A 15,000-nucleotide genomic window follows, 5' to 3' on the forward strand; every position below is an offset into this window, starting at 1 on the left:
GAGGGCTGAGCATGGCATTGCAGTGTGTGTGAGGTTCTGTCTGTTCTCAGGTTGTGTGTGTTTAGCTCTCTGCTGTTAGTGAGTCTGGTTCAGTCTGGTTCAGTCTGGTTCAGTCTGGTTCGGTTTGGCTCAGTCTGGTTCAGTCTGGCTCAGTCTGGTTCGGTTTGGCTCAGTCTGGTTCAGTCTGGCTCAGTCTGGCTCAGTCTGGTTCAGTCTGGCTCAGTCTGGTTCGGTTTGGCTCAGTCTGGTTCGGTTTGGCTCAGTCTGGCTCAGTCTGGCTCAGTCTGGTTCAGTCTGGTTCAGTCTGGCTCAGTCTGGTTCGGTTTGGCTCAGTCTGGTTCAGTCTGGCTCAGTCTGGTTCAGTCTGGCTCAGTCTGGCTCAGTCTGGTTCGGTTTGGCTCAGTCTGGTTCAGTCTGGTTCAGTCTGGCTCAGTCTGGTTCAGTCTGGTTCAGTCTGGTTCGGTTTGGTTCAGTCTGGTTCGGTTTGGCTCAGTCTGGTTCAGTCTGGTTCGGTTTGGCTCAGTCTGGTTCAGTCTGGTTCAGTCTGGTTCGGTTTGGTTCAGTCTGGTTCAGTCTGGCTCAGTCTGGTTCAGTCTGGCTCAGTCTGGCTCAGTCTGGTTCAGTCTGGCTCAGTCTGGTTCGGTTTGGCTCAGTCTGGTTCAGTCTGGCTCAGTCTGGTTCGGTTTGGCTCAGTCTGGTTCAGTCTGGTTCAGTCTGGTTCGGTTTGGCTCAGTCTGGTTCAGTTTGGCTCAGTCTGGTTCAGTCTGGTTCAGTTTGGCTCAGTTTGGTTCAGTCTGGTTCAGTCTGGTTCGGTTTGGTTCAGTCTGGTTCGGTTTGGTTCAGTCTGGTTCGGTTTGGCTCAGTCTGGTTCAGTCTGGTTCGGTTTGGCTCAGTCTGGTTCAGTCTGGTTCAGTCTGGTTCGGTTTGGTTCAGTCTGGTTCAGTCTGGCTCAGTCTGGTTCAGTCTGGCTCAGTCTGGTTCAGTTTGGCTCAGTCTGGTTCAGTCTGGCTCAGTCTGGTTCGGTTTGGCTCAGTCTGGTTCAGTCTGGTTCAGTCTGGTTCGGTTTGGCTCAGTCTGGTTCAGTCTGGTTCAGTCTGGTTCGGTTTGGCTCAGTCTGGTTCAGTCTGGTTCAGTCTGGTTCGGTTTGGCTCAGTCTGGTTGGAGGGTTTAAGGTGAGGTGAGGTGGCCTGGGACAGCAGCTGGTGCTGAGGCTGGGCTCCAGGTGAGGCACAGAGCGCTCACCTGGCTGCTCACCTGGTGACAGTCTGACTGTTCAGCACAAACACAATGAACTCAGGAATTTGATCTTAGGAACTGATGTGATTTGTTTATTTATTTATTGATGTGTTTGTTTGTTTGTTTGTGTCTTGAGGATGTGTGTGTGTGTGTGCTGATCGCTCTGATCGCTCTGATCGCTCTGATCGATCGATCTGATCGCTGACAGTATTGATCGTTGTGAGCTCGTGCTCCTGTGAGGCTGCAGGAGGAGAAGTTACACCTTTCAGGTGAACCTGAGGTCGTGTGTGTGTGTGTGTGTGCTGAGGGGGAGGAGCACACACACACACACACACACACACACACACACGAGGCGTGACCTGTCAGCACGAGGCCGTGATGTGGGACACACATGACAGATGCGGTTGCCATGGTTACAGCGGTACACCGGGCAGCTGGGATGCTGCTGTCAGTCAGGCTCAGCCCACCTCACAGCTCTGGCATGAACTGAGGTGTGTGTGTGTGTGAGTGTGTGTGTGTGTGTGTGTGTGTGTGTGTGTGTGTGTGTGTGTGTGAGTGAGTGAGTGTGTGTGACACCTACTCTCGGTCGATGACCAGGCAGGTGACGGACTCGGCGGCGATGACGTTGGCTGTTCTGACGTCCTCACTGTGGATGACACACACACACACACACACACACACACACACACACACACAGGACAGCATGTGATATCCACTTCATGTGTTTGTCATCAAACTTGAAGCAGGAGCTCGTCCTGACAGGTTCAAGTTTGTGTAGGTGGGAGGGGCTGGAGCTCAGGTGGGAGGGGCTGGAGCTCAGGTGGGAGGGGCTGAAGGTCAGGTGGGAGGGGCTGAAGGTCAGGTGGGAGGGGCTGAAGGTCAGGTGGGAGGGGCTGGAGCTCAGGTGGGAGGGGCTGGAGCTCAGGTGGGAGGAGCTGCAGCTCAGGTGGGAGGGGCTGCAGCTCAGGTGGGAGGGGCTGCAGCTCAGGTGGGAGGGGCTGAACACACATTCTGAAAACATTGATGGATCTGTCATTCACTGCTGTATCAGTTCCTCACCACATGCCTCTTCTGATACTGTGATGTAACATGAGCACACACACACACACACACACACACGCACACACACACACACACACACGCACCATGCATGTTCCCTAAAGCAGCAGTGAAGCATTCCTCCAACAAATTAACACCCGACATGATGGGGATGGGAGATTCCTGCTGCAACACACACACACACACACACACACACACACACACACACACACACACACGGATCAGCAGCTTTTTGATGACAGGCTGGTGTGTGTGTGTGTGTGTGTGTGTGTGTGTGTGTGAGGACGCATGTGATATTCTGGGTTTTGGACAGAAAGTGTATGTCAGGTGGCATCCGGCGGCCGCGGCGTGCAGCACGGCAGAGACGTCTGAGAGTGACGTCACAGGAAAATGACATCACAGGAAAATGACGTCACAGGAAAATGACGTCACAGGAAAATGACATCACAGGCGTGGCGAGGGCGGCGAGCCTCACCCCTGCAGAGCTCGCTCTCCAAACCAGTCTCCTCGGGACAGCCCCCGCAGGTACACCGCCTCCTCATTGGCCGACTCCTCCCGGGTCACGGTCACCTGACAGGAAGTGAGGAGAGCGCTCATCAGCGGGGGGGGGGGGGGGCGACTGACCCGGATCAATACGATCGATCAGCCCTGATCAGATCATCAATTCACCCTGAAACTGACCAGGACTGTCAACCTGACTGATGCTGATTGATCTGTGTGTGTGTGTGTGTGTGTGTGTGTGTGTGTGTGTGTCTGTGTGTGTCTGTGTGTGTGTGTGTGTGTGTGTGTGTGTGTGTGTGTGTGTGTCTGTGTGTGTGTGTGTGTGTGTGTTACCTTGCCCTTGCTGATGATAAAGAAGGTGTCCCCTCTGGCTCCCTGCCTGATGATGTACTCTCCGTCTTCGTAATGCGTCTAAACACACAGAAGAGACAGGTTACACAGTGTGTGTGTGTGTGTGTGTGTGTGTGTGTGTGTGTGTGTGTGTGCAGCAGGATACAGATGTGCCCTACTAAAGCCAGAGGACGGTCATTGGGAGCTGACAGAGATAAATGGCGTCTCAGTTTCCTTCCAATTGTTAGTCTCTCACATCAGAGGAAGACACACAGACACACACAGACACACACACACACACACACACACACACACACACACACACAGTGTCATTGGAGCTTCCTGCTGTGCTGAATCTTTCCTCTTTAATGAACTCACAGGAAACGGAGTGAAAAGGCTTTTATTGCACAGAGAATCACATGAAAATCACAGCATCAGCCAGCAGGGGGCGCCAGCCGCGTCTGTGGATAATCACAATGTTAATGCTTTATAATAACCATCATTAATAAATGCTAAGTTGATGGTTAATTAAACTTGGGTTAGGGTTATTAATGAAATGATCATTAATGATATTTATTTATTAAACATTAATCGACTTATTAACAGCTGATTGTTGATACATTATAACATTTTATACAAAATATAAAGTGTTTGTTAATTAGCAGCTGATTTGTGAACCTTTAAGAAATCATCTGTTAAACATCTGCAAACAGCAGCTGGACAGATGGAGCAGGTCTTATAACTCTTTGTTAACAGATAATAACTGGTTTATAAACCATCTATAAACGTTATTTTATGACTTTTATGAAGTTTAACCACCACAACAATTCACTAAAAGACATTTTCTGTATTTCAGAGGCCGTGGCATCAACACGATGTGTCCGGACTCCATCTGTGGAAAAATAACTAAAATGTGTTTTGGAAAGCGTCTCTGCCGCGTGACGAGACTCAGGCCCCGCCCACAACGCGCCATTCAGCACGGTGAGGTTTGATGTGATATGACAGTGCAAATCAATGAGTTTGATTATCGATTAACCAAATCAGACGATGACGTCTGACGACGACGCCGAGGCGACACGCGGCGCCATCGAATTCACAAAGAGCTCCTTCAGACCTGCTTACGACGCAAAAAGATGGAAAGTCATGACTGGCGTTGGCGTCACCATGACAACAGTCACAGCAGGACACCATCAGGTTTTATCGAAGTGAAGATGCGAAAAACGACGCATCTTGATTTCAGCCCGACGCTGTATCTCTGCCCGCTCGCTCGCTCCGCCTCGCGTCGCTCCGCCTCGCGTCGCTCCGCCTCCCGTCGCTCCGCCTCCCGTCGCTCCGCCTCGCGTCGCTCCGCCTCCCGTCGCTCCGCCTCGCGTCCCGACTCCGGACGGAAGAACGAAAAGAAAACGGAAAATTAAAAACATCAAACTGAAGATATTTCAACACGCCACCATCAGAAAGAGACGTGAAGGACAAACACACAGCACTGCTGCCTGCTCCTTGAATTAATGAGACCTACATACAAGCTGCACACACACACACACACACACACCTACAGCCATAGGCTCCATAGTAACCTACTGGCCCAGTTGTAGGAGGCTGTTTCTATGTTTAGTTTCTGCTCAGTGGATCCAGGTTAACACATGAGAGACGTGACATCATGTATGGAGTGTGTGTGTGTGTGTGTGTGTGTGTGTGTGTGTGTGTGTGTAAGGGTTTAAATGCACAGTGTGGAGGCAAAGTGGAGGGCGGCTGCTTGAAGCTCTGAGGCTGTGAAACCTGAGCGGATTCATCGGAGAACCACAAAAATAAATAAATAAATAAATAAATAAATAAATAAATAAAATAGTATAAGGAGCTAAAACGTCGTGAAAATGAAGCAGCATTTATAAAAATAAATTAAAATCCAGTCAAACAAACAAATGGACGCCTTAAAACGAACATCTACGAGCCGCCGGGTCGCCATGGCGATATCAGTTCATCAGCCAATAAAAAAATGTGATTTGCATCTGAGTTTATTTTTTTTTCATGCTGCAGAGCACACACACACACACACACACACACACACACAGAACGAGTGCTGTGTGTTCACATTAACAGAGGCTTCCCTGTAATTTCCCAGCAGGCTTTGTGACCCTGAGCGGCTGCTGAGGTGAACCCGACCGGGGGAGCCGCCGCCGCCGCCGCCGCCACCGCCGCCTCGCCCGGCGAAACGCAAACCAAACGCACCCCGAGTCCCAGCTGTGAGGCTTCATGACGCTCCATGTTGAGAGAAGACAGTCAGTCAGGCTCATGACGGAGAGCGGAGGGAGGGGCATTTTAATTTGTTTGTTTGTTTGTTTGTTTGTTTTGAATATTAAAAAAAAATCATCATAATTCTCAATACACTGCAAAAAATAAGAGCCCCCCCTTCAGTCCCGTCCAAATGTTTATCTTTAACTTGAAATATCAAACTGTCAAACTGTCAGTTTCCCAGCATGCCTCTGGGCAGCGTGTTGTAGTTTGGCTGTGCTTTGTGTGTGTGTGTGTGTGTGTGTGTGTGTGTGTGTGTGTTGAGTTATGAAGTGTAAAGATGGTTTTATCTTATTACTGGACTCTGACTGTGACTGTCTGCTCTGTCGGTGTGGCATCCGGCTCAGTGCTCCAAAATAAAAGACCACTGACGACAGCCAAAGCAGAGTCATCTTTCACAATAAGAGCCAGATTGTGAAGATATAATATGAATCATTGGAAGTCAAACTTTTACAAAACTACTGTCAGGATCATTTCCTCTTCATGAAGCTGTTTTTTGTGATTTGCTGAATATGAATCAGGATTCAACCTGATGAAGCATCAACTTGTTTTTTATGAGTGACGTGAAATCTTCCTCAGTCTCCCCTCAGAGAGTGAAGTTCATAAAACATCAGTCCAGTTTGACTCCTTGTGCTGACAGACTGGACTCCCAGCAGCTTCAGCTCCACTTTCTGAGTTGAAACAAATTCTGCTCCTCGGGAAACTGAACTGACACCACATTTTCTGCAGTGTAGTTTTCTTGTGATCTAATGTTTGGGGGACATTTACTGCTAAGTTTCTTTTCTAACTTGTTTAATTGTAGTTTTCTTGGGATTAATAGTTTTCTTGGAATGTTTTTTTTTTTTTTTTTTGTCAGCATGGAGGACAAAGTAAAGACCAAAGGAAACTATTCTGTTTATTCTGAAGGCGGGTGTGCCCGTCCAGGGGCTGAGGGGTTCTAGCTTGGCTCCGCCCCCACGGCGAGGCGGCCCGTCCACACAGAGCAAAGCGCTCAGCCTCACTCCTGCTGCTTTTATTTTGAATTAAATCTCCGTGTGACGGTCCACTTCCTGTCCTGATGCCACGTTTCCTGCCGCAATGTTTCGCTCTTTTTCAGAAAAGGAGCAACCCCCAATTCTAAATGTGATTCATATTTAAAACTCAATCAATAATCAATAAAGTCACACACACACACACACACACACACACACACATGCCCTGTCAGCAGTATTGATCAGACGCTAAAATTCCGATCAAAACAAACTTAAGATCTTTCTCACAGCCTGTGTGTGTGTGTGTGTGTGTGTGTGTGTGTGTGTGTGTGTGTGTGTGTGTGTGGCAATTCACCTGAACTGAACCCTGAGAGTGTTTTATTTGTTGCCATGGTGACTGGTTTTTGTTCTCATGTATGTTGACTGCAGCGAGAGGCTCAATATCTACAGACTCCAAAAAAAAAAAAAAAACAGGCCGCCGAGGCTGTGAGGGAGCCTTCTGATATTATGGGATATTTTCTCCAGATCTCCATGGAAGGTTCCGGCTCACGCCGGCTAACTCAAATCACCAGCAACATAAGTTTTGAAAAATTAAAAATTAAAAATAACTAACTAACTAAATAACTAAAAAACTAAATAAATAAATATTTAAATTATCAGAGGGAGATTCTAGACTGTTTTCCCGGGAGTCGTCAACAAAACGAGAAATGGTTAAAAAATAAATCAATGAACTGATTAGCAAAAAAATACCAGGGATATCTGTAAAAATAATATAATAATAATAATTATTATTGTTATTATTGAAGTGGTCATCCTTTTGATCTAAATATGTAATATATATATATGTGTGTGTATATATATATATATATATAATAAAAATAATAATAATGATTCATGCACAAGTATGAATCATTATTATTATTATTCTAATTAAAAAATATGTTAAAAAAACGACAACATTAATAATGATAATAATAATGATTCATGAACTTTACATGAAACAAAATGTTCAAAAATGAAACAAAATGTTCTCAAAAATGTTTTTCTGTAAAACCAAACAAAGACAGATAAGGAACATGACATCACATAGTCTGAACCAATCAGAGAGCAGGACTCAGCCAGGTAATGATCTCACCTCCTCCATGACGTCAGCCAGTTTACTGAGAGTCTCCTCTGGAAGACCCTGGAAGGTGGGAACGCTGAGAGAGAGAGAGAGAGAGAGAGAGAGAGAGAGAGAGAGAGAGAGAGAGAGAGAGAGCAAGTTTTTAAGAAATTGACTTTATTCCCAAAGCAAATGCAGAGGTACTACATTACCCACAATTCTTTAAACAAGCTCTACCAATCAGAGAGCTGTCACCATGGTGATGGGAACAGAATGTGTTTGACAGTCTAGACAGAGAGGCTTTTCCTTTTATCTTGTCATTTTTTAAAATATTTTTCAAATAATGTCTTCGTTCAGGATCAATTTAAAAGTCGCCATGATTCATCTGGTAGGGGAAGGGCGACATTCCAGCCACAACGTTCTATAAATGGTGATTTTTTTTCAAAAAGTCCACAGGAGAAAAGATTGTCAAGTTTACTTCTGGAGCCCAAAGTCGTGGAATGAAAAGAACCCGATGGAGGAAAAACGATGTGGCAACCCAAACCTGAAACTGAACCTGAACCCAAACCTGAAACCAAACCTGAACCCAGTTTTCTGGCTTCAACAGGCAGCAGGCCGGCGTCAGCTCACAGCCACTGTTCACTGCCAGCAGCCAATCAGCTTCTTTGTTTCCCTGCTGCTGTAATTTCCATCCACAGCAGCAGTTCAAAAACAGAGGACATTATCCCAATGCCCTAATGTCCCAATGTCCTAATGTCCCAATGTCCCAATGTCCTAATGTCCCAATGTCCCAATGTCCTAAAGTCCCAATGTCCAAAGTCCTAACGTCCCAATGTCCTAAAGTCCCAATGTCCAAAGTCCTAATGTCCCAATGTTCTAATGTCCCAATGTCCTAAAGTCCCAATGTCCTAATGTCCCAATGTCCAAAATCCTAATGTCCCAATGTTCTAATGTCCCCATGTCACAAAGTTCTAATGTCCAAAAGTTCCAATGCCCCAATGTCCTAATGTCCTAATGTCCCAATGTCCTAATGTCCCAATGTCCTAATGTCCCAATGTCCTAATGTCCCAATGTCCTAAAGTCCCAATGTCCAAAGTCCTAATGTCCCAATGTCCTAATGTCCCAATGTCCTAATGTCCCAATGTCCAAAATCCTAATGTCCCAATGTTCTAATGTCCCCATGTCACAAAGTTCTAATGTCCAAAAGTTCCAATGCCCCAATGTCCTAATGTCCCAATGTCTTAATGTCCCAATGTCCACCCTCACCTTAGAACTGAGCCCTCATCACCTGTGTGAACATTGTTAAAGGCCCGTCCCTGTGTTCGGGACAGAACAGAGCAGAACAGACCAGAACAACGGAACAGGGGGATGTGGGTTCTCACCTCTTGAGGAACTCCATGTACTCGGCGTGTTTGATGAGTCCGGTTCTCATCATGATGGTCTGGAAACACTGCCTGTCGATGGCCCACAGCTTCACATGCGTCACCGCTGGAGAACACAGGGAGGAACACCTCATTACCACCATACACTTTCAACCAGGGGGTTCTCAACCGGTGGTCTGCGGCCCCCTGGGGGTCTGGAGGCTTATGCTGGAAGTGATTGGTTTTTCTATACATTGGTGATTGGTTTTTCTACACTGTTCAGTTTGTTACTTCTTGTTTGTGAATAATAAGTAACAAATACATAAAATTTAGATTTTTCAGACTTTGCCAGTTTGAAATTGTGAGGTTTAGTTACGGCGCCTCCACCAGGCCAGCCTGTGTAGTGTTTTCACCTGGTTAAATGTCACACAGAGGAAGAAAACACATTTATTTATAAGAAAATGTCACTGGATCGAACTGTCGGACTGCTGCCTCTGACACACACACGCACGCACGCACGCATGCACGCACGCACGCACGCACGCACACACACACACACACTGAGAGAAAACACAGACAGTCAAGCAGATAACAGTGACAGTCAACAATGAAATCCAAAATCCATAACCTGGATTTTATCACTTTGACACAGACAAACACACATACACACACACACACACACACACACACACACACACACACACACACACACACAGCCAGGTGTTTTCTTCCTGTACTCGACATCATCTGATCTGATAGTGTCCAGGAACATTTCCTCGTGTCACACTCAGCTGCTAGACAAATAAAACCCGGCTGGTTTGTTTATCACTGCTGTGATAATAAAGTTTATCTTGAACTGTGAGAGCCGACCTCCGTCACGTTTGGGTTCTCAGAGCTCGCAGGAACAGCTGAGGCCATCAAACAGCTCCTCATTTAATTCCAAAAACTATCACGACGAACAAGGTGTGTGTGTGTGTGTGTGTGTGTGTGTGTGCGCGGGATTCAAGCACATTGAGACATAAGACATGAGAGGAGAAGAAGCTGGAGGAGGAGGAGGAGAAGACAACAAAGAAGATGGACTGGAAGAGGAAGATGAAATAGAAGAAGAAGAAATAGATGAAGAAGTAAATGGAGGGGAAGAAGGAGAATGGAGAACAAACAAGGGGAGGAGCAGGAGAAGGAGAAGCAGCCTTAAGAAGAAGACAAAGAAGAAGTGTGGGAAGAATGGGGGAGGAAGAAAAAGAAGAAAACCAATAAGATGAAGAAAGAGAAGTAGAAGAAGCAGATGAAAGAGAAGAAGAGGAAGAAAAGGAATGGGAGAAGAATGGAGTAGAAGAAGGCAGAGAAGTGGAAGAAGAAAGAGAGGCAGAAGAAGAAAGAAAAGGAGAAGAAGAATGAGAAGTAGAGGTAGAAGAAGAAGAAATGGGAGGAAAACTGAAACAGAAATCATCAGGATTCTCTCTGTGATTTGGTTGTAATGCCCCTTTAATCTATAACACATACCAGGCTTTGGATCGCATTATAAAAGGCAGTGGTGTGTGTGTGTATGTGTGTGTGTGTGTGTGTGTGTGTATGTGTGTGTGTGTGTGTGTGTACACGTGAATAAGAGCATACACAGGTGTTGTCATGGTAACGGTACACACGGTTATGTATTTGTGTGGGATCTTAAACCAAAGAGAGCCAAGCACCCGCTTCTTAAGAAGCAATCCAATTAACACACACACACACACACACACACACACACACACACACACACACAGTGCAGGTCTACACAGTGCTGGCAGGTGAAGTCTGTTTGGTTTTGGATCTTCATTAACAAGAAGCAGGGTCTCATTCATCCACATGAACGAGTGGCTCTACAAACCTCTTCACATGTTTTTCAAAGCATCACATAGTGGAGACACACACACACACACACACACACACACACACACACACACAGATAAACCCTAGCTGGTTTTGTGTGTGTGTGTGAGTGTGTGTTTGCTTGCATGTGTGTGTGTGTGTGTGTGTGTGTGTGTGTGTGTGTGTGTGTGTGTCCATGTGGAGGTGAAATCTCCTCATTAGCTGCTCTGTTGCTGCTAATCCTCAACACTGGATTTGGACTCCATTCACTTCCACAGCCAATCAGCTGCCAGCATAACATTTTTAGCACAGAAACCGGCACCAATGAAGAAGATTATCATTACACTATCATTACATAAAAAACAACAAGACCCGGTACCCATTTGAGAATATTAAACCGCTCTATTCTTGTAATTTTCCTGTCGAACTGGAAAGTAGATCCGGCAGAAAGCGTCAGCAGGACACTAACACACAGTAACCTTACGCCAGGAAGAAACAACTTAATATTTTCACAAATAATTGTGAATAAGCAAGACGTAAGAAGCTGATACTTTTTCATTTTAATGGTTTTATCTGATATTTGTTTTGCTAATTATTTGTTTTGTTTTGTTTCTATTTTTTATGCTAATTTCTTACTAATGTTTCCATATTAGAGTTCTTGAACTGATGTGGTGTTCCCCCTCAGCCCTGTTATCTTCAGCAATTATCCTGTAATCATTCACTCATTAAGAGCAGAACAGCAGAATCATTTCTCAGCTTGATTAGAAATAATTATGTCTCTGAGCTCGTTAACATTAGAATCTGTCACTGTTCTGACGTCAGGGTCCTTCTCTCAGTCACAGCAGAACATCTCACCTCGTTAATGTTACAATCTCAGCGCCTCTCTCAGCTCGTTAACAGTAGAATCATCTCTCAGCTCGTTAGGAATAATTACTTCTCTCAGCTCGTTAACAGTAGATTGTCTCTCTGTTTTAACGGTACACTCCTTCTCTAACAGTAGAATCTTTGACTTTATTAATATTAGACTTAGCTTGAGAACAAAATCTGAGATCGTTAACAGAATACAGTAATTTCTCAGCTCGTTAAAAATAATTAGAGGTCATTAACAATGAAATCTCTCATTGTTTTTACACCAGGGAACATAATGAAGCTCTAAGCTCGTTAACACCTGAACGTCTCAACTCGTTAATCACTCTCTTGTTTTTCCCGCATTCCACCTTTAAAATGAAACGTTTGAGGTAGCCTCCAATTAAAATGGCAAACTAATCTCCCTTACACTTTTTAGTGTAAAAGCACAGACTTTTATTTTGACACAAATAAAAAAAACATGCTTTCAGTGTGTAATGTTTCCCCACTGGATGCTATCATAGTCACTGCAACTGGAAAAGTCATAACTGTCATTGGTTGGTGTGTTTAAAGTCAGTAAGACAGTAAGACACAGAACAGAACAAAACTAAATGGATAAATCACAGACTGTCCCTTTAAATGTGGATTCAGATGAACAATGTCGTCCTCAACAGGTTTCAATATTTTAAGTATCGAACCAACACCTGCAAGAAACGATCCAAGCTCGTGTGCAGATTGGCAGCGAAAACGAGGAATAAAAATAAAAGACTATGCTGATGATGTTGTGCTGTGTGCTGCAGGTGTTATGCTCCCGCTCTGTCCTGCGCTCTGATTGGCTCTAGTCACTTTTCACACTGCTGGACTCTGCAGATATTTTGCCTTTAGCTTCATGTCTTCTGGGCGTCTTTTGGCCGGTTTCAGTGTCGAGCAACAGGCGGTTTGTCTCTGATCCGCCTCTGGATTTTGTCGAGGAAACAGTCAGAAAATCAGGCGTCCAGTCATGTCGTGTGAAGCTGGAGAAAAACGCGCAGCTGCAGGTCAGGGAAAAAAATAAATGACTGTTTGTTCTCTGTATTAAGAGTGGACAATTCAAATTAGTTTGAAATGTCAGGCTGTGTGTGTGTGTGTGTGTGTGTGTGTGTGTGTGTGTGTGTGTGTGAGTGATTAAACATAATCATTTCACTGCAGACTGTTTTTCTAAATTAGAATAATGGGACTGGAGCTGCTTTCATCTCTCAGCAGCAGGTTGGTGTTTCACATTCTGAACCCCCCCTCCACACACACACACACACACACACACACACACACTGTTATTATTAATATTTTATCTATGTATGTATTTCATCTCATTTTTACTCTTTGTTCTCTGTTTAGTCAATTGATTATTTTTTTCTTTTGCAATTATTATTTTTATTTATCAGATTTGTTTTAACGTTTTAATTATTTTTCAGTGTCGTTATGAGCGAGCAGAGCTTCAGCAGCACAGACACAAACATCCAACAGGATTTTATGTTCTATCATATATTATTACACTGTATTGTATTACATTATTGGCATTGATGTTGTTATTGTTGTTGTTATTGATACTGTTGTTGTTGGCATTGTTGTTGATGCTGTTGTTGCTCCCGATGTTGTTGTTGATGTTGTTTTTGCTGTTGTTGATGATGTTGTTCTCGTTGTTGCTGTAGTTGATGCTGTTTAGTTGTTTGTGTTGTTGTTGTTGATGCTGTTGCTGTTGATGCTGTTGTTCTTGTTGGTGCTGTTGATGTTGTTGCTCTTGATGTTGTTGTTTTTGTTGTTTGTGTTGCTGTTGATGCTGTTGTTGATGTTTTTGTTGTGGCATTGTTGTTGTTCTTGTCATTGTTGTTGTTTCTGTTGATGTTTTTGCTCTTGGTGTTGTTTTTGTTGTTTGTGTCATTGTTGTTGCTGTAGTTGTTGATGTCGTTGTTGCTGTTGATGCTGTTGCTGTTGTTGTTTTTTGTTTGTGTTGTTGTTGTTGTTGTTGTTGTTGTTGTTGTCATGGCAGAAGTGCTCTGAGTATGTTCATGCTGATGGAGCCCAGCTTCTCTCTGGTTTGTTGCCGCTCTGTCGTCCCTCTGTTTCTTCTCTTATCGCCATGGCAACTAATCACCACAGAGTTTTTATTTCCTTAATAAAAGTCCGAGGTGGCGATCACAGCAGAGGAGACGGAGGAGGAACGTTCTCACAGTCGAGCTTCAGAGGCACCTGACCAGTCAGACCTGTCAGAGTATAAAAAGGCGGGGCGATACACCACACACAGAAACTGTGTGTCAGACACGTCATGGCGATGATGATGTCATCAAGACGCGCTTCCGAATCAACAGAACTGACTCTGAGATCATATCTGAGCTGTGCTGGGATCTGTGGCCTCCAGAGGCAGGACAGGCGATGTGTTTCCTGTAAGACAAACCTCACACACTGCTCTGTTTGTTCGCCGCAAATGAGCACACACACCTGGATCAGCAGCTTCAGGCAGACAGCCACAGTTAGAGGAAACATCCTGGCCTGCTCACGGCCGCGCGTCACGTCTGATTCGTTTGGAGAGCAGAGTCATCCTGCTGAAGCATCCTGTCACGTGTCACGTCAAACCACGACGACTTCAGCAAACACACCTGACCAGCAGGGTGTGTGTGTGTGTGTGTGTGTGTGTGTATGCTGTAATGAAGTGACGACATCACATTAGCTTTACTTTCACATTTTGTACACTAAGTGATTCATCAGAAACATAAAGCATGGATTAATCGACAGTGACAAGCTTCTGCTGAAAGAACAGATCTGCTCTGTGTGGCTCGGCTCTCAGCCTGCAGACACGTTTTGTGGTTTTGATAAAAAGGAACATTGTCAGTGTGTGTGTGTGTGTGTGTGTGTGTGTGTGTGCTGCTGTGGCCTGCAGAGCTGCAGCGTAATGAGCTGTTAAGGTTTATTTCTTCATCACGCAGCACAGCTCTCGTTTGGCTGGTTTGATGCTCACATTCAGCTGGAATCACTTCTCTAAACCTGCTGTGTGTCTGCCAGTGGAAACACACACACACACACACACACACACACACACACACACACACCTGATGCTGTGAGTCTGGCGGATCAGGACGAGTTCAGAGATCCTGGAAACTGCCTGCTGTGTGTGAACAACAAGCCGAGGACACGCTGAAGATGAAATGTGTGGACTGAAGTCCTCGTCCCCCTTTACAGCAGAACAGCTTCCACTCTGCTGGGAGTTTCTGCCAGATGTTGGAGTGTCTGTGGGAGTTTCTGCCAGATGTTGGAGTGTCTGTGGGAGTTTCTGCCAGATGTTGGAGTGTCTGTGGGAGTTTCTACCAGATGTTGGAGTGTGTCTGTGGGAGTTTCTGCCAGATGTTGGAGTGTCTGTGGGAGTTTTGAGCCTCTGTGAGCTCAGACTCTGATGTTGGACCGGCCACGCCTTTATGGAGCTGCTCTG

At 45.2% G+C, this 15,000-nt stretch overlaps 1 protein-coding gene across 2 annotated transcripts in view; it reads right to left on the minus strand.

The window, feature by feature from the left end:
• LOC115377918 (cGMP-dependent protein kinase 1-like) overlaps positions 1-15,000 on the minus strand; it is a 73,453-nt gene that overhangs the window by 23,850 nt on the left and 34,603 nt on the right. For both annotated transcript variants that reach the window (XM_030077996.1, XM_030077994.1), the window contains exons 4-8: positions 8,871-8,976; positions 7,522-7,585; positions 3,130-3,207; positions 2,771-2,865; positions 1,817-1,882 (exon numbers count right to left, since the gene is read on the minus strand). In XM_030077996.1, the coding sequence (XP_029933856.1) occupies positions 1,817-1,882; positions 2,771-2,865; positions 3,130-3,207; positions 7,522-7,585; positions 8,871-8,976 (409 nt within the window). The remainder of the gene's footprint in view (positions 1-1,816; positions 1,883-2,770; positions 2,866-3,129; positions 3,208-7,521; positions 7,586-8,870; positions 8,977-15,000) is intronic.

This window comes from Myripristis murdjan, chromosome 19 (genome assembly GCF_902150065.1).
Source record: "Myripristis murdjan chromosome 19, fMyrMur1.1, whole genome shotgun sequence".
Classification (NCBI taxonomy): Eukaryota; Metazoa; Chordata; class Actinopteri; order Holocentriformes; family Holocentridae; genus Myripristis; species Myripristis murdjan.